The following is a 19,892-nucleotide window of genomic DNA, read 5'->3' on the forward strand; positions in this document are numbered from 1 at the left end:
GACATGTTTAAAGTGCTTCTTAAGTGGGTAGCACAATCATATGAATATAAGCCAGTGTTACCATGTTTTAAGGAGTGAGCACATGCACTTTAGCACGGGTTATCAGAAATAATGATATCAGCAAAAATAAGGGGAGGAAGATAAAGTCAGCGGATGACCCTTCAGACGGGGTCAGGTTCCACAGTCTATATAAATACAGTAGCAAAATGTACCATTGAAAATCTTGGAACGTTCTGTAAATGAGAAAGAATCTGAAATGGGAGACTGAAGATTAAATTAGTATCCTCAGATTGATCATTAAGAGAAGTGCATGAAACAGAATATAGTGAGTAGCCGTAACTAAATTTAGAAAAAAAACAACTTCCTGCTAAAATTACAATGTTGCTTTTTGGACTCCTTCTACTCAGCTACATATGGGTTAAGTTGGAAGACTGTAGGCTTATGTCACAAGAGTCATACATATTTACATTGGTATTTTGAGAGCCACACATGACTATCAGACCCGCCTGTAGCCACATCTTATCACAAGTGTATCATGTTTTGTTGTACAACATGTATCTGATTTTGTTCCATAGTTATGAGAGATAGAATACTGTGTACTTCATCTTCTCGAAAGTGACAAAAAAGGTATTTGTACCCACTCCTTGAACTGGGAAGATAAACTAATTAAGTGATGGAGTTGGTGGTACAATATCCACCAGCTTCTTCAATTAACTGCTTAGTAGTTTTCTGAACAATAGTGTGGATAAATGAATAAATCTTAGCTGTGCTTTGCCTCAAATTATGTGTAAAATAGAAAAGATTTTTTTCAATAACAAGTTTCATCCATGATCTCTACCATTAATTTCTGAAAAGCAGTACACAGTTTGCCCAAGCCTCTTGTTCAAAAAAGGTTAAAAAAATATTTAGCAGATGAGAGCTGGGCAAGTTTCCAGGGTAGGTGTTTATTGTTCCTTTACCACTACTTCCCTCCAAGGACGTTCCTTATCTTTGATTTTGTCTGAGAGACTCTCCGAGTGTTTCCAAACTATATCAAATTAAACAAAGCTTGGGTGGAAGCCCATTGCTGAGAATGTAGCAACAAGACACAATAGTACTTCATTTAGATTCACTAACAAATAGCAAATTTGGTTGTACCATTGAGCAACAGTTAAGTTCTGATTCCGACTGGTAAAGATAAAGTCCAGAAAAGGATTTCTATTTTTGCTTGGAGGGGACAATTACTCTCTTACCAACTAGAGTAAAAACAAGGAGAGTTATGTTGACTGTCAACCAGCATTTTATCCTGGGACCTTGTGTGGCTGGGCTGTAGAAGTGAACCTATTAAAAAGGCTTCTGTGAATATTATCACCTGTAAACAGTCTAAACAATGCTGGCATTTATGCCTTCTGGATCATGAATTCCTCAGCTGAACATGGTCCTTGATTCCTGAGGTACCTGAATATGACAGAACCTGGAAAAGAGGAAGCCCTCTTCTCAAATGGGAATGAAATTAAATAAATCAAAATTTTATTTTGTAAAGGACGCTTTTGCCTAGAGATACCTTGGTGCTGCCAGCAACAGAAAGACGGAAGGAGTGAGATAGAAACTTAAACCAAAACCTAGCTGATCGTGAAACCTAATGATTAAAAAGGCCTGTTTTTAATGCCTCTTTAAATGGATGTAGGCCTGTGTATTTCTTCAGCTGTAGAGGAAAAGAGTTCCACAGCTTAGCTGTGCAGTGCATAAAGCTTCTACCCCTCCCCCAAAGGGCTTGCTTGAATTTGAGAAGGACTACAATGTAACCTGAAGAGGAGTGCAGAGACCTAGACAGAGTATACCATGTAAAATTCCATTTGAAATAGCCATGAACTGAATCATGTAGCATATAAAGCATTAAAGAAATGCACTGTGGGGTTGGGTAACAAAAGAAGCTGAATTAAATCCAGTGATGCAGACTGATGTTAAGGTTACCCGAACTGCATGGGAGCTGCAGCATTCTGCAAGACTTGCAATTTGTTTAAAAGTATGTGTTGCATGTTGGTGTATAAGGCATTGCAGTAATCCAATTTGGAAAGCATGAGAGCGGTAACAACCGTCTTCTGCAAGTCCTGTGGAAGGGAAGACTTCCTCAAGATTTTCAAAACAAAAAAGGATGAAGAGGTCACAGCAGTGAATTTTTCTGAAATGACAATTTGTCTTAAAAAGAATCCCTATATATTTTAATTTAAAGACAGGAATTGGTAAGGTTCCAAATTCCTGCGGCCACCAAGCTGGGGTCAAAAGGATGTATTATTGCCCAGCAGGAGTACTTCAGTTTTTTTCGGAGTTAAATTTTAGGCAATTATTGTACATCTAATTGCTGATATACAACATGCAGCTATGAAATCTGCTTGCAGAGTCATCCATAGTCCCAGACACTGAGACCACAATATGGGTATTGTCCGCATTGAAAACTACTGAGAAACCGAATGTTTTAATGAGTCTGGCCAAGGGGGTGAGATATAGATTGAAATGGGTTGGGCTCAGGGACAAGCCCTGAGGAACACCACATTGTAAAAACAAAAGGAGTTTGATGAAAAAACATCCATAGAAACAAATTGTTTTCTCGCTGATAAACTTGATTTCAAAAGAGCAAGTGCTGCTCTTCTGATTCCAAATGAGTACAGATTGTGAATCAGCAAGCTGTGATTGACCAAATTGAATCCAGCTAAGAGGTTAAGCAGGATCAAAGCTGCATTTCCTTCTCTATCTATGGTACCTTTGAGATGTGACAATCACTCCTGAAACCGAATTAAGAGGGTCCAAGAGATAATTACAAATGAAGCACTCCAATTAATTGGGGGAGCACTGAAAGGTTTTTATGGGCGCCTCTTTTTTTGATTGTGCTGCTACAACCTTTTTAAAGTAAAATGGGTCCAGTAGCACCACTCCAGAAAAGCCAAAAGAAAAAGCGCATTAGAAATATATCCTTGCCTTGATATTGCCATTTTTGATGTAGATTGTACTAGAGTGTTGCTGTTAATGTTTGACTTCTCGTGAGATTAAATTAATCATTTAGTGTTTCTGAATATTGATGATGACAAGAGGGAGTTTTACAACAAATGTACATGGCCTACAGATCCAGACATTTTTGGTCTCTGCAAAACGCATTTGCCTTATCAAAATCTTTCTTATACTAAATATAGTTGTGTTGTAATTTGACACAAAAAAATACATAAATCTACAAAAAAGAAAGAAGATAAAAATAAGACAGAACAAGCTTTGAGGTAGCCATACCTAGCTAAATATATTGACATATTTTCTAATTCTGGACATAAAAAACAAATAATGGGAGGTCAGCACCATGGGGCACTGTGACATTCAGTATTAAAACAGTACAATATAAGTAACATCACTTTTGAAACACTTACTAGGTGACCATCCAGGGCACATCTACTTTAACCCCACTCGACACAGAATAGGATTGTCCACCCTTTGAGTTGACGTATGACTCACTATTCAAAGCAGGCTTTGGTTTGCTCAGAACAATTAGGTCTTTCATTATCACATCATGCTCCTGTTTCACATCCTTTAGCAACGTTTCATTCACTTCTTGACACTCTTCCTTTCCTCTACATCTCTCAATTAGTTGATAAATATTATTTGCTCGTCAGTGAATAACATTTCAAAACTTAGCTTCACATCACTTTTGTGTATTTTAATCATTGTCACCATTGATATACCTAACAGGCACTCTATGGGCAATGTATGGATTGGATTAATGAAAATCTCAATTAGTGATCAGATACTTGTGTCTAAGATGTTTTGACTTTGGGAAACAAGCAGAGTACGCATATCAATATAGCTTGAGTAGAATCACACTAAGGTTGTGATGCTTTTGTTCACATCAATTCTGCATACAGGTGAGGAAATCCAAAATGTGCATTGCACTACATTTTATTGTAGTAACAGATGAAATCTCATTACCCTTGTTTGTTTTTAAATACTTGACTGTGTTGTCCTATTGGTTAAGAATGAATTACTTTTGACAATCCTAATCACACTTACTTTCTGCTGCAAGTGGCTATTTAATTCCATCCTCCCTTACTGATATGTGGTTTAAGCATTTTATTGAACAAAAAAACATTATATCATAACAAAATGCCAATAAATTGATACATTTTCTAAATACATTAATATAGACGCAAAAATCACATTAACAATGAATGCATTAAACAAAAGGTACAATAAGGGAGGAATATTTGTCAGTGAATACAGAGAGTGGATAAAAAAGAATAGATGCAATAACAAAAATCACATGAAATAGATAGACGAGGTAGTGGAAGGGACAACATCAGGGAAAATAGTACAGAGACAAATTATAAAATACACTGCAAATAAGAGAACAATATTGTAGGAAACTAGGATCTGCTTCTTATGGTTACCCTCACTTTTTGCTTGATGTTACACTGTTTTTGACTAGTCTGGCTGGGATCCTGCTAATCAGGACCCCAGCCTATCTGCTTTCTCCTTAAAATGATATGCCATGTACGTAGGTAAACTGGGGTACCCTTGTCAGCCCTTAGTATATGTTACCCATGTACCCAAGGCATAGATACCCCAGAGGCCTCCCATGGGCTGAAACATATATTATGCCACCCATGAGAGGTCATGCATGGAGATGATGGACGGAGTGCTGAAACTTTTGAGAAACTCACCCCTGTCACAGATCTGGGTTTAATCCATCATCATCATTCTTTAGCTCTCTCTTTGTGTTTGCTTTGTTCGCCTCAAGTTGGCAGGGTATGCCCAGATGTGGGTCCCTTGCTCACTTTGCCACTGTATTCAAGCTAGCCTGGCAGATGAAGGGTGGTACCCAGAAACCGGCCCTAGGATGCTTGTTTCCTGGTCAGGGAAGACCTGGCTTGGCAGTTTGGGCTGGACTGTTCACATGAGGCACAGGATCAAGACTGATTTGCATATAGCTTGGTCTGAACTGAGGTGGCGAAGTCAGCTTAAGAACTATGATGGATTCAACCCAGATCTGTGACTGGGGTGAGTGCCTTAAGTTTCAGCGCTCGGCCATCATCTCTTTGTGTTCACTGTAATTAGTATACATCATATACCAGGCCAACTTCTCACAAATATCTTATAAAAAAATAACAATAACAAAACTTGAATGTATATCTTGTCAAATCTGCAATTCTGTTAAAATAAGTAACTGTTATTTATGGAAACTAGAAGCAGTGTGGAGAATTTGGTTGTTAGTTGAGTGGGGTGTTAACCCTGCTCAAGATACAGCCACAATCTCTGTCAGGGTGAACCACAAAAGTCACTAAATTAACCTGTTCTAACCCTTTGGTATCTTGCACAGAAGCTGTCAGGTTAACTGCAGCACACAAGAAGTAATAAGTGAAAGCACAGCACTATAAAATCCCCACACCAATTTAGGAAAATAGACTACATTTTAATATATTATTTGACACCAAAACAACAAAAATCCAATTTGTTTTAGTAAAGACTAGACCCTAAAAGATCAACGCGTCAACTGCAGACATCTAATCGCATGACACTGGGTCAAAGTCGAAAAATATGGCTACCCACGATGAAGTGTGAGTTGGATATCAGAAATTGGTAGAGCCTGGTTGGTGCTTACTTTGGACTTGTTTTAAACACAAGCCAAAAGTCTCTAAGAAGGTAGAAGTTCAGTGGAGCAGGGCTGCAGGCAATATCTGAGGCAGAGTTTTCGACTCTAGGGAGCCACTAGACAATGTTGCGCTGCAGATTTCCTTGCGCTGACTTAGGGCCCTATTTAAATCTTGGTGGATGACTTACTCACAATGGTGATGGATATCCCATCCACCACAAATAAATGCCATTAAATTATATGGGATATATTTTGTCAGGGGGATTATCTGTCACCGTTGTTGCAGAGTAACCCGTCTGATGAGATTTAAATCAGGCCTTAGTCTCTTATTTGGGAGCATACAATCTCCAGTGGTATGAGGCTGTAGCCAATGGGGGCTCCGCAAGGATGGATATCCCTTTTGCAAAGTGCTCCTGGATAGGAATTGCTACAATGCAAAGTACACAGTGGGAACTACAGCAAAGTGAGGCTGAGCTGCAATGCTCCCTGGGTGGATAGACGAAAAGGGTGATCCCAGGCTCCTCCTGGTTCTTGGAGCAGTGTTTAGCCAATAATTGAAAGTTTTTCTATCTGGGCATCTTTAGTACCATTATCAAGAGTCCAGTACTTGGGAGGCCCCACTTGTGGGGTTACGACTCACTCAAGCTGGGCCTCGATGCAAATTCAGGATGGCTGGAGACTTTTTCATTCCTTAGACTCTGATCAGGAGGCCAGCTGTGAATCTTTGGAATTACCATTTGTCCTGGATTCAAGAAGTGGAACAGAACTCAAGCAGCAGGGCAGGTATCTGAGGATTCAGGGCAGCTTCAGTCAGCAAAGCAATTCTTCCAGATGAAGAAAAGCAGTATTCTAAAGTGCCCAGCAGGTGACAGCAGTAGGCGGTCCCCTGAGAGTCCTGCCACAGGTCAGGAAATGAACTGAAGAGTAGTTCTGAGGGTCTTATGTTTAAACCTGGCGCCTTTCTTGAAGTAAGAGAAGTTTCTAGAGAATTCCTTTTGAAGTTCTTCCTGCCTCCCTGCACTGTCTCCAGCCTGGCTGCATGGACAATGAAGTGTTGTGAAGTCCTTTGTGTGAAGACAGGGCACTGCCTTTTGATTTGAAAGTGGGACAGTGAGTAAGTGAGTAAGTAAAGACTTTATTGTATGGTTAACGTAAATATTCACAATAATGACGTTTAAAAATAACAGCATTTACAATATAAAGTATAATTAATACCTTAACCCTGAGATGTGTTAAAATTATGATTTAACTTTCAAATAGTGCAAAAAGATGGATAATAGGTCATGAGTAAAGGTAACTCTGAGGCACCAAGAATACAGCTGCATGTCAAGTTTAACTGCCTGATCAAGACCAAGTATTCTGACATAATATCAAATTCAGGCCAAACTGCAAGTGCCCAAGGTGCGAAATCTCAAGCAAAAAATTGCGGTGTGTGCCAAAAAAGTGAAGGTTCATCCAAGCCTTTTTTTACAACCTCTTATTCACTGCACTTAGTGCTTATATAAGTGGAGAAAAAGTGCAAGATTATAGGCCCCATTCCGATGCGGTTAGGAAGGCTTCCTAACGGCATTTGCTCCATCCGAGTTCTATCTAGTGTAATTATTTATAATTACCATAAAATTACTTGTACTTATGCTTGATTACATGAGAAGCATAATCCAGCATTTAGCAATATTTTCTTAGTGCAAAATTCACCCTCATGTCCAAAATGAAGGATGAAATAATAGCACAAAATGCTAAGGGCCACAAATAGCAGCAAACAGCTGCCGCTCGCTTTCTCTTAGTTCATTGTTCCTGTGCTGCTGCAGTAAGATTTTTGGCCTAAAGTACTCTTTATTACTCAATTTAGCTTAATCACGTAATTTTGCATCACAAGAAAAATGCGCAATTGCTCAAATTACTTTCTTAATTACTCTGGCATCTCTTAGGTCCTGGCTGTACTCAGATAGACTTATTGATTTTGCCAAAAAGGCACAACACCAAAATATAAGAAGTGACCCTATCATCATTTCAGATTTTTATTTCAGCTGTGAGCCATAAAAGAACAATAAGGCAGAGTATAAAACATTAAAAATCAAATAGGCATATACCAGAAAAAAGAAAATACTTAGTTAGATCAAACATACATCATAAAATATTTGATAAAATCGAGTAAGCCTAAACATTCCATAAGCTCTGTAAAAGAGTCACAAAGGTGAATATAGCAGTCTTGGTCCATAAATTCTCATGGTAGTAACACATAGGGGAAGACAAAGTTTCTAATGGCACCCTTTGCTTTAAAAATGAACAGATACTGCCCAAGCAACAACATCCCAAAGTGCTAGTGCATGAGAAGGAGGGAAGATAATGGCAGCATCCTGTGCTATTGTGATATCAGCACCTGCATCAAGCTTGAACATCATGTGCCTAGTCCTCATCATCATCAGAAGGTTTACAGGAGACAGGAAAAACAATCCTTTGACTAATTGGGAGTACCCTTTTTTTCCCTCTCCTTATCATAGGCATAGCAGAAGAAAAGTGCATGATCCATAGTTCCCTTGCTTCACCACACGAAGGGCATGTCTACCTGTCTTGTTCATGTGATACCAAAGGGGATAATGGACGGAGTGCTTGAGCAAATCAAACACTCACCCCCAGTCAACTGATCTGGGTTTAATCCATCATCATTCTTTAGCTCCCTCCACCACCCCAGTTCAGACATGGCCATATGCAAATCAGTCTGACCCTGTGCCTCATGGGAACAGTCCAGCCCGAACTGCAAAGCCTGTTCATGTGGCCAACCCCAACCTGAGGTGAAGGAGAGCAAGGGGAGGGTGACATAATGAAAAATGAATTATAATATTCTTGCTGCCTCAGGTTCAATTTTGTCAATGAACTACTCCATCCTAAACTCATCCTTCTCAAAGAGGATATTGTTGCCAAGTGAGGGTGGGTACTACATTAGGTTCCTTGTGTACAGGACATAATTGGCTTTGATGGTATTCTTCCTAATAGACATTTGGTCTTCCCATAAAATCCCATTACATGACTTTCTCAGTGTGCCTCTGCTGTATCTAATCCAAGGGATTTTATCAGAACCTGGAATACCCAACATTTCTTCTAACCACATCACAGCATGACAAGAATGCTATAAGAGATGACATTCAATGGTTTTGCTAGGTTAAAATGTTTTTTTTAACAGCTTCTTTTAACTAACGTTCTCACCTCACAGTAATGCCCCTTTAGCCTTTATTTTTTTCTGTGAAAACAAAATATATATGTACACGCACACACACATTTATTGTAAGCAAATGTCACAAAAAGAAAACCTGCCACACCAAGCAATGACAGCAAATAAAGATTATTGTTTTTTTTAAATTACCGGTTTCGTATAATTTACATACAATGGTACACAAGCTTGCTTCTTATTATGCAGGTGTGCTAAGAACAGGTACCAAAACCCTTTTTATCCATAACACGATAAAATATGATTCTATTTGCTTTGAATTCTTTTAACCTTAGGACATAGCTTAAAAGATAATGAATGGTAAAGAATGGAAGGAAATAAGCATCATTAACTCCTTCCATGCTGATGACGAACCCCAGCCGTCATGCACTACGGTGCTCGTGTTCGTCACGGCCCGCCCGTGTTCGTGTTGTTTACAGCACACCAGGGGAATCGCGGCCGCATGGAAGGGGTTAAAGTGAAAATTTAGCACAACGCCGTGACACTGAAGTGTTCTTTTTAGTCAAGTGTTCAATTGTGATCAACTAAGATGCTGTCAATCACTGTGTATGAGTGGGCTAACTCATGGCCCTATGCGGTTTGCTGTCGGGGGCATAAGCAAAATGTGATCAAGAGGGTGGAAACAAATCAGATCTATATGTATTTATGTGTAACTTTTCAGTTATATTAATTTTATTAAATGAGGGTGGTGAGGCAGCTAAAGCCACCTCTATGCCAGACAAAAAAAATACATTGCTCGCTTAATAAATAAAATATATTAACCTAATCTCTCTATTTCCAGCCAGCACCAAATGCACCATCGTGTTATTATCCAGATGATCATGGCTACAGTGTGGCTAATATTGTGGAAACTCCTTCCGGTTTAACAGCTGATATACAAAATCCAACTGGGTTTCTTTTCCATTATGAGTCACGTTCCACCCCCATCACTACACTTCGACTTTCGATGTCATATCATGAAAATAACATGCTGCAGTTTAAGGTAATGCCAATGTAATGCATGCCTGAGCTTGTATTTACTGATTACACGTTAATTTTCGAGTGAAATTTCGTAGCTGTTTACTGATGATGATTTTCTGTTACCTGGTTATAGTACATGTGGAGTTTGAGCTGCTATCATTAAAATATTAGCATCATTAATAATTTCCGATTGTATGCCTGCTTGAAAACTGCTGTGGGTACACTTGGACATGTTGCCTGCTGAAAATGTGTATGAGGTCTATGCTGAGGGAATAGCAGAGAAGCAGCCACTGGAGGAGTCAGGTAATATTGCTGCCGTATTCTGTTTATACTGCCAGGTGTGGGATTGGAAGAGAGTGCACAGTGTGTGAATCTTGCAGACAGGGAGGATGCCATATCATATCTGCCTGGAAGAGCAGGTTAGTGCTTTCATACTTTGAAAAGAGATGTCAGGCTGCTGTCATTGAAGAGGCAACAGAAAACCAATATGGAGGCAGTAACACAGAGAACTATTGTGGAAGTAGAGGCAGACTCTTTTCTAATGATGAATCTCGGCACTCCATTCAGGTTTGGATACTTTATTGTTTTGAATTACTTTAGTTGGCAAAATAGGATGGTGTTTATGAAGGACAGTAGGGATTTGCACACTCATGGTATTGCTTTCTCCTGTGAAACCTATACATTTCAGGGATCCAATCTTAAAATAACACAGCAATCTATAGTAAGTCATCACAGGAAATAAATCTTATAATCAATAATTGAGATATAAATGATGACAAATTGAGCTTCACATGCAAGCAGGAAATATTAAAGAAAAGAATGAGAGAGAAGGAAGGAAGGAAAACGATGTTAGGGAATAATTACAAGTCAGAGAACATAGTTTTACAATATAAATCTTAAAGACTATAGCTAATAAGAATTAAAATGTACAGTATAACAAAAAGGCATTATATAGTTTTGAAATACGTGGACTGAAAGGCACATAACTTCAACATTCAAGGGGGTTTCAGAACTTCTTTGATTGATGGATGATGAGTAATAGAGGACTAAGCAGAATAATCTAAAAACACTGTAGCTGGTGACTCAAAAGAATCTCTTTGTGTAGCTAAAGTCAAGGGTTGAACGTAGACTCTGTCTAAACGATGGTTGTTACATATTCCATACCAAACACACAACAGAGCAGACCAGGTCTACAAGATGGTGTGTCGCCATACCAAGTAACTGTGAAACAGTTGGATGCGTGTGTGAGCGAATGCTATCGAAGACACAAGCTAGAACAAATCCCATCAGCCCACCCTTATGGTGGAGTTAACGTCATGTGGGAGTTGCTGATCATTCCATACCACGTCCGACCATATAGTGCCGGTGCGGGAATGGATGTCAGTAGTCTTAGCCATATTGTCCATCATATAATGGAGTTAATAAAAGTGCAGTGCTCAAGTGATAGTGCAAATAAAATTGACTACGTAGACTCTGAGACACGTTTGAACGGAAGTCTATATGTCAAAAGTTAAAAACACGCCAAGTAGTAAGACTACCCTATGGCGCTGTGCAGAACGGTCGACATGTTTCAGCCATAGGGGCATTGCCCCGGCTTTCTTCAGGACCATAGATATAAAATAGCTACTGCAACTACGAGTAATGTGTTGGGTGACAAATAACAATAAATGTACTAAGAAAAGTTACATATCTACCAGGAGCTTTCACGCTTGGATGCCCACTGGAGGGAAAGAAGAATGTCTTCTTCCCAGCTTTGTGTGGGTGAAGACCTCACCTCACCCAGCAACCGCTCGGGAGTATGAGGCCCGCTCTGTCCGTCGGTGCCCCCGGTATTGGACCAAGCGGAAGTGGTATTCCATACCACCATGCCTGAGAAGAAGTAGCTGATGTGTTCTTACAATTTTTGGTTATTTGTTGAAAGGCAACAGCGAATAGTAAACCAATAATATCAAGAGGATGAACAGAACACTTTCAAAGTTCTAACAAACTACCCAGAAAACCAGGTAGAAAAAAGAAACATTCAATCAATCAATAGATCAATCAGGGAACTATAAAGCGCGCTACTCACTCGTGAGGGTCTCAGGGTACTGGGTGGGTTCGAGGGTGCAGCTGCGGGTCAGTCAAAGAGCCAGGTCTTGAGGCTTTTCCTGAAGGTGTGCAGAGTGGGGGAGCACCTGATATTGACTGGAAGCTCATTCCAGGTTTTTGCTGCGATGTAGGAGACAGCTCTTCCACCTGCTGTGGTTCTACTGATGCGTGGGGTATCAGCCAGGGCTAGGTTGGCGGAGCAGAGGTTCCTTTTGGGTGCGTGGAAGGAGACTCTTTTGTTGGGTCCGATGTTGTGAAGGGATTTGTAGGCATGGGTCGGATGCTTGAAGGTCACTCTATTCTTGATGGGGAGCCAATGGAGGTCTTGCAGGTGCTGGGTCATGTGCTTGTGTCATGGGGCTCCAAGGACGAGTCTGGCTGCGGTGTTCTGGATGTATTGGAGCTTGTGTAGCAGGGTTTTGTTGATTCCGGCGTGGAGGGCGTTACTATAGTCCAGTCTACTGGTTATGAGTGCGTGGGTGACGGTCTTTCTCCATTCGGGGGGTTCCACTTGAAGGTCTTGCAGAGGGAGTTGAAGCAGGTGGAGGCAAAGGCGTTGATCTAGTGGGTCAGGGTGAGAAAGGATTCTAGGATGATGCTGAGGTTCCGGGCGTGGTCTGTTGGGGTGGACGGGTTTCCGAGGGCAGGGGGCCACAGGAGCTGTCCCACGCAGTGGGGGAGGGTCCGAGGACCTCTGTCTTCTCCGAGTTCAGTTTTAGGCAGCTGCTGCTCATCTAGGCTGCGACGTTCTTCAGTCCTTCCTGGAAGCTGAGTCTGGTATCTTCGGGGTTATTTGTGGATGAGCTGGGTGTCGTTGGTGTAAGATACGATGCTGAGCCGGTGCAGTCTGGCGATGGCAGCGAGGAGGCTATTAGATGTTGAAGAGCGTGTGGCTGAGCGAGGATCCCTGGGGTATTCCACAGTTGACCTCTGTAGGTTCATAGAGGAAGGGAGGGAGTCATATCCTTTGGGTTCTGCCGGAGAGAAAGGAGTGGATCCAGTCGAGAACGGGTCCTCGTATACCAGCATCGTGGAGTCTGGCTGCGAGACTCTGGTAGGAGCCAGTGTCGACGCTTCTGAAAGGTCCAGCAGGTTGAGGACCGCAGTGTGCTCCTGGCCAAGTAGCATTCGGATGTCATCGGTGGCGGCAAGGAGGGCGGTCTCAGTGCTGTGAATGGTGCGGAATCCGGACTGGGATGAGTCAAGGATGGAGTTCTCTTCTATGAAGGTGGTCAGCGGGGCGTTGATGAGTCTCTCAGTGACTTTGGCTGCGGAGGGAATGAGAGAGATGGGCCGGTAGTTTTTCAGGTCCGTCGAGTCGGCCAAGGGTTTCTTGAGGAGGGGCTTGACCTCTGCCTGCTTCCAGTAATCGAGGAAGCTGCCTGATTCGAGGCAGGCATTGATGGTCCCGGCTAGTTCGGGTGCTATGGTGGCAGTGGCTCTGTGGTAGATGTGCGGCAGGAAGGGGTCCGTGAGGGCTCCTGATTGGGGGTTCTTCAAGGTTGTGGTGGTGTCTTCAGTGGTGGCAGGCTTCCAGATGGTGATGGTCGGCTGGTTGTTGGTGGTGGAGAGGGGGGTTGAGTCCGGCGTCTGTTCGCTGAAGTTGTCATAGAGGGCTTTGATTTTCAGGTGGAAGAAGGCGCTGAGACTGTTGCACAGGTTCTGAGAGGGTGTGACGTCCATGGCTTCACTAGGCGTTGAAGAGTTCTTTCGCATTAGCAGCGTTGGTGTGGATTTTGTTCTTGATAAAAGTCTGCTTGGTGGTCTTTATGCGCTGGTGGTATTCATTCATGGTGTTACTGTAGTTGCTCTGGTCTTCGGTGGTTTTCCTGTACCACCGGAGTTTCTCGAGTCATCTGCAGTTGTGCCTGGCTTCTTGGAGGTCGGTGGTGAACCAGGCGGCCTTCAGGGGGCGTTGTTTGGCGGGATGGCGGAGGGGTGCAAGCTTGTCGGCGCCGCCGGTAATCCAGTGGTGTAGTTATTTGGCTGCAGAGTTGGCATCGGTCATGGTGGAGGGGGGTCGAGGAGCAGGGTGGTGTTGAGGTGTTCCTTTGTGATCTTGCTCCAGTTTCTTTATGGTAGGCATGGGGCGGACTTGGGTGCGGTGGTGGTGTTGAAAGTGAAGTGTACACGGTGGTGTTGAGTCCAGAGGGGCTGCGTGGTGTGACTAAAGTGGATGTCTGTCCCTCCTGCAAAGTTGGGGTTGAGGGTATAAACAGTTCTGTGGGTGGGCTGGTGAAGAGCTGCTTCAGTCCAAGGTTGACGAGGTTGTCAAGGAGGGGGGTGGAGTGGGGGTTGCTGTGGTTGTCGAGGTGGAAGTTCAGGCCTCCGATGAGGATGTAATCCATGGAGGCAATGGCGTGGGGTGGCGACGAGGTTGGCAATGGAGGTGGCGGAGGAGGCGCGAGGCCTGGGGGATCTGTAGACGAGGGCCCCACGCAGCGGGTTCTGGGGCTGGTTCGGATCTGGAATTAGAGGTGCTCTGTGTTGGAGAGGGATTTGTTTGTGCTGGAGTTGGAGAGTCGGAGGGAGCTCTCGTGTGCAATGGCGAGTCCTCCTCCTGGGCGGTGGTGGCGGTCCCTTCTCTGGATCTATCTAGGATGGCGATGCCTGGGGCGGAGGTGGTGTTGGTACATGTTTCCATGTTGAGGAGGAGGCACATCAGGGCTTCGGTGGTTTGGGCGTAGAGCGTGGGTTCTACGGTCGCAGGGGGCTGTTGATGGTGAAGGAATGGAGGCAGTGTTGGCAGGAGAACTGGCCGTGGGTGGTGTTAGGCGTCAAACTCTGGCACTTGTTGTCCCTTCTGGTGTTGAGTGCAAGGAGGGCGGCGGAGGTGTAGTGGAGGAGGGGGTCGTAGATCCAAGGTTCCTGGCGCTGGCCACGGACGGGCTGAGACGGCTTGCCTTAGGATGCCTTCGGCGCCCCAGGGGCGTGATCACACAGCGGCCACCATTACACAGGGGAGGCGGGAGCAGGGGTTGTCCAGGAAGGAGGGGCCGCAGGAGCAGCAGCGGCAGTAATCCAGCCAAAATGTGGTCAAAAATTAAATTAAATAGAACTCTGTGAAAGGAGAGTCACCAAGCAGGGCAGGGAGATACAGCATCCCAGGCAGGCGAGGTGCTGGCTAAGGCGGGAGCAGCGCAGAGGCAGGAAACTGGCAGCAGGCACAAACCCTCAATGGGAGGTGATCTCGCTACTGCGGCGCGCTGACTGCACTGCAGAGATGCTGGGAGAGAGTTTGCAAACACAACAGGTGATGGACCGAATGTGGATCAATGTCACACACTCACCCCAGTCCAAAGATCTGGGCCCAAATCCATCGTTATTTTGCACTCCACACCACCCTGGGTTAGACAATGGCGATATGCAAATCAGCTCTGACCCTGTGCCCCATGGGAACAGTCCAGTCTGAACTACAAAAGCCATGTCCTTCCCAGAACGGAATCAAGCATCCGAGGACCGGACCGGTTTCGAGGTAACACCTCTCATCAGCCCGGCTAGCTTGACTCCAGTGGTGTGGAGTGCCTGGGACCCACGTCTGGGCATCCCCAGCGCACTTAGGGCGGAATATGCAAACACAACAGGTGATGGACCGAATGTGGATCAATGTCACACACTCACCCCAGTCCAAAGATCTGGGCCCAAATCCATCGTTATTTTGCACTCCACACCACCCTGGGTTAGACAATGGCGATATGCAAATCAGCTCTGACCCTGTGCCCCATGGGAACAGTCCAGTCTGAACTACAAAAGCCATGTCCTTCCCAGAACGGAATCAAGCATCCGAGGACCGGACCGGTTTCGAGGTAACACCTCTCATCAGCCCGGCTAGCTTGACTCCAGTGGTGTGGAGTGCCTGGGACCCACGTCTGGGCATCCCCAGCGCACTTAGGGCGGAATATGCAAACACAACAGGTGATGGACCGAATGTGGATCAATGTCACACACTCACCCCAGTCCAAAGATCTGGGCCCAAATCCATCGTTATTTTGCACTCCACACCACCCTGGGTTAGACAATGGCGATATGCAAATCAGCTCTGACCCTGTGCCCCATGGGAACAGTCCAGTCTGAACTACAAAAGCCATGTCCTTCCCAGAACGGAATCAAGCATCCGAGGACCGGACCGGTTTCGAGGTAACACCTCTCATCTGGGGATGCCCAGACGTGGGTCCCAGGCACTCCACACCACTTGGAGTCAAGCTAGCCGGGCTGATGAGAGGTGTTACCTCGAAACCGGTCCGGTCCTCGGATGCTTGATTCCGTTCTGGGAAGGACATGGCTTTTGTAGTTCGGACTGGACTGTTCCCATGGGGCAACAGGGTCAGAGCTGATTTGCATATCGCCATTGTCTAACCCAGGGTGGTGTGGAGTGCAAAAAAACGATGGATTTGGGCCCAGATCTTTGGACTGGGGTGAATGTGTGACATTGATCCACATTCGGTCCATCACTTGTTGTTTTTGCAATTGCCGCCCTAAGTGCGCTGGGGATGCCCAGACGTGGGTCCCAGGCACTCCACACCACTTGGAGTCAAGCTAGCCGGGCTGATGAGAGGTGTTACCTCGAAACCGGTCCGGTCCTCGGATGCTTGATTCCGTTCTGGGAAGGACATGGCTTTTGTAGTTCGGACTGGACTGTTCCCATGGGGCAACAGGGTCAGAGCTGATTTGCATATCGCCATTGTCTAACCCAGGGTGGTGTGGAGTGCAAAAAAACGATGGATTTGGGCCCAGATCTTTGGACTGGGGTGAATGTGTGACATTGATCCACATTCGGTCCATCACTTGTTGTTTTTGCAATTGCCGCCCTAAGTGCGCTGGGGATGCCCAGACGTGGGTCCCAGGCACTCCACACCACTTGGAGTCAAGCTAGCCGGGCTGATGAGAGGTGTTACCTCGAAACCGGTCCGGTCCTCGGATGCTTGATTCCGTTCTGGGAAGGACATGGCTTTTGTAGTTCGGACTGGACTGTTCCCATGGGGCAACAGGGTCAGAGCTGATTTGCATATCGCCATTGTCTTACCCAGGGTGGTGTGGAGTGCAAAAAAACGATGGATTTGGGCCCAGATCTTTGGACTGGGGTGAATGTGTGACATTGATCCACATTCGGTCCATCACTTGTTGTTTTTGCAATTGCCGCCCTAAGTGCGCTGGGGATGCCCAGACGTGGGTCCCAGGCACTCCACACCACTTGGAGTCAAGCTAGCCGGGCTGATGAGAGGTGTTACCTCGAAACCGGTCCGGTCCTCGGATGCTTGATTCCGTTCTGGGAAGGACATGGCTTTTGTAGTTCGGACTGGACTGTTCCCATGGGGCAACAGGGTCAGAGCTGATTTGCATATCGCCATTGTCTAACCCAGGGTGGTGTGGAGTGCAAAAAAACGATGGATTTGGGCCCAGATCTTTGGACTGGGGTGAATGTGTGACATTGATCCACATTCGGTCCATCACTTGTTGTTTTTGCAATTGCCGCCCTAAGTGCGCTGGGGATGCCCAGACGTGGGTCCCAGGCACTCCACACCACTTGGAGTCAAGCTAGCCGGGCTGATGAGAGGTGTTACCTCGAAACCGGTCCGGTCCTCGGATGCTTGATTCCGTTCTGGGAAGGACATGGCTTTTGTAGTTCGGACTGGACTGTTCCCATGGGGCAACAGGGTCAGAGCTGATTTGCATATCGCCATTGTCTAACCCAGGGTGGTGTGGAGTGCAAAAAAACGATGGATTTGGGCCCAGATCTTTGGACTGGGGTGAATGTGTGACATTGATCCACATTCGGTCCATCACTTGTTGTTTTTGCAATTGCCGCCCTAAGTGCGCTGGGGATGCCCAGACGTGGGTCCCAGGCACTCCACACCACTTGGAGTCAAGCTAGCCGGGCTGATGAGAGGTGTTACCTCGAAACCGGTCCGGTCCTCGGATGCTTGATTCCGTTCTGGGAAGGACATGGCTTTTGTAGTTCGGACTGGACTGTTCCCATGGGGCAACAGGGTCAGAGCTGATTTGCATATCGCCATTGTCTAACCCAGGGTGGTGTGGAGTGCAAAAAAACGATGGATTTGGGCCCAGATCTTTGGACTGGGGTGAATGTGTGACATTGATCCACATTCGGTCCATCACTTGTTGTTTTTGCAATTGCCGCCCTAAGTGCGCTGGGGATGCCCAGACGTGGGTCCCAGGCACTCCACACCACTTGGAGTCAAGCTAGCCGGGCTGATGAGAGGTGTTACCTCGAAACCGGTCCGGTCCTCGGATGCTTGATTCCGTTCTGGGAAGGACATGGCTTTTGTAGTTCGGACTGGACTGTTCCCATGGGGCAACAGGGTCAGAGCTGATTTGCATATCGCCATTGTCTAACCCAGGGTGGTGTGGAGTGCAAAAAAACGATGGATTTGGGCCCAGATCTTTGGACTGGGGTGAATGTGTGACATTGATCCACATTCGGTCCATCACTTGTTGTTTTTGCAATTGCCGCCCTAAGTGCGCTGGGGATGCCCAGACGTGGGTCCCAGGCACTCCACACCACTTGGAGTCAAGCTAGCCGGGCTGATGAGAGGTGTTACCTCGAAACCGGTCCGGTCCTCGGATGCTTGATTCCGTTCTGGGAAGGACATGGCTTTTGTAGTTCGGACTGGACTGTTCCCATGGGGCAACAGGGTCAGAGCTGATTTGCATATCGCCATTGTCTAACCCAGGGTGGTGTGGAGTGCAAAAAAACGATGGATTTGGGCCCAGATCTTTGGACTGGGGTGAATGTGTGACATTGATCCACATTCGGTCCATCACTTGTTGTTTTTGCTGGGAGAGAGTTGGCACGAGACCAGAGGTCAAGGTCCTACTCGCAGACCCCCACAGCAGCCGCCATTAAATAGGCGAGGGGCGGGTTGAGGTGCTGGGAGGCGGGGGCTGTCCAGGGGGGAGGGGCGTCAGAGGCAGTAGCGGTGTGAGAACCGGCCAAAATGCGGTCACAAATTAAAAATGTAATTAAATAGAACTCAGTGAAAGCAGAGTCATCAAGTGGGCAGGGAGATACAGTATCCCAGGCAGGTGAGGTGCTGTCTAAGGCAGGAGCAGTGCAGAGGCAGGAAACTGGCAGCAGGCGTGAACCCTCAATGGGACGAGATCTCGCTACTGTTGGCACCAGAGGTCAAGGACCTACTGCCCTACGTTACAATGAAAAATGTCATAAGATTTTTGCCACACTCTGAGCCAGAATTGAAGTATAATGGGACATGAGAAAAGCATGGGATGTAGATTAGTAGCAATGACAGAATGTCCCTTTTTTATTGAACAAGTAGTAATCAGGAGACTATTATATAGGACAAATAATGTTTGAATTACATTTGCAACTCTAGTGGATTGACGTATTTTGGTCCAGATTCTATTCTATAATTGTATTGTCCAAGAGACATCAAAGTCACGTCCCCATTGTAATTCAATTTCTGTCTTGTCTTTTGATGGATTTGGCTGCATTAAGGACCTTGTAAAGTGATACTGTAATGGCATATGGAATAGATACATCTGGGATATATAGCCAAGATTTTGAAAAAAGAGTTTGTAATGTGTGTGAAATAGCAGCCTGCAGTAACGTAGAGAAAGGGAATGGGGTAAGTGAATGTGCAATTGTGCCCGTTGAACCGGAATACATGCTTTTTTTTACAATATGTTGTTTAACTCATAAAAAAGCTGTTTCCCCTCTCCAGGATGTCCCAAAAAATTTCACCAAAAGTGTCAGAAATTGAATCAATTTCAAGGTGAATATTACTCCTGAGCTCCTTTGTAACATCAAGTTCAAATTATTCAAAAATGTCCTTTATTTCAATTTTCTTTATTTAATCTTGTCATTCATCCAGCAATCTTGCCAGATTGGTGGCCAACATGTGTTTCGTCATATAGGTACATCAACTAATGACTTACTCAGGGCCAACTAAGATTCCAGTAAGGTATATTCAAATGTAGTTCACAGTCAATATAAAATCCACCATATAGATATTTTTATATATGTACACCGGA

At 44.9% G+C, this 19,892-nt stretch overlaps 1 protein-coding gene across 1 annotated transcript in view; it reads left to right on the forward strand.

The window, feature by feature from the left end:
* LOC147683948 (maltase-glucoamylase-like) overlaps window positions 1-19,892 on the forward strand; it is a 588,456-nt gene that overhangs the window by 224,202 nt on the left and 344,362 nt on the right. The window contains exon 26 of the mRNA XM_086944339.1: window positions 9,616-9,816. Within this exon, the coding sequence (XP_086800465.1) occupies window positions 9,616-9,816 (201 nt within the window). The remainder of the gene's footprint in view (window positions 1-9,615; window positions 9,817-19,892) is intronic.

Source organism: Lissotriton vulgaris, chromosome 11 (genome assembly GCF_964263255.1).
Source record: "Lissotriton vulgaris chromosome 11, aLisVul1.2, whole genome shotgun sequence".
Classification (NCBI taxonomy): domain Eukaryota; kingdom Metazoa; phylum Chordata; class Amphibia; order Caudata; family Salamandridae; genus Lissotriton; species Lissotriton vulgaris.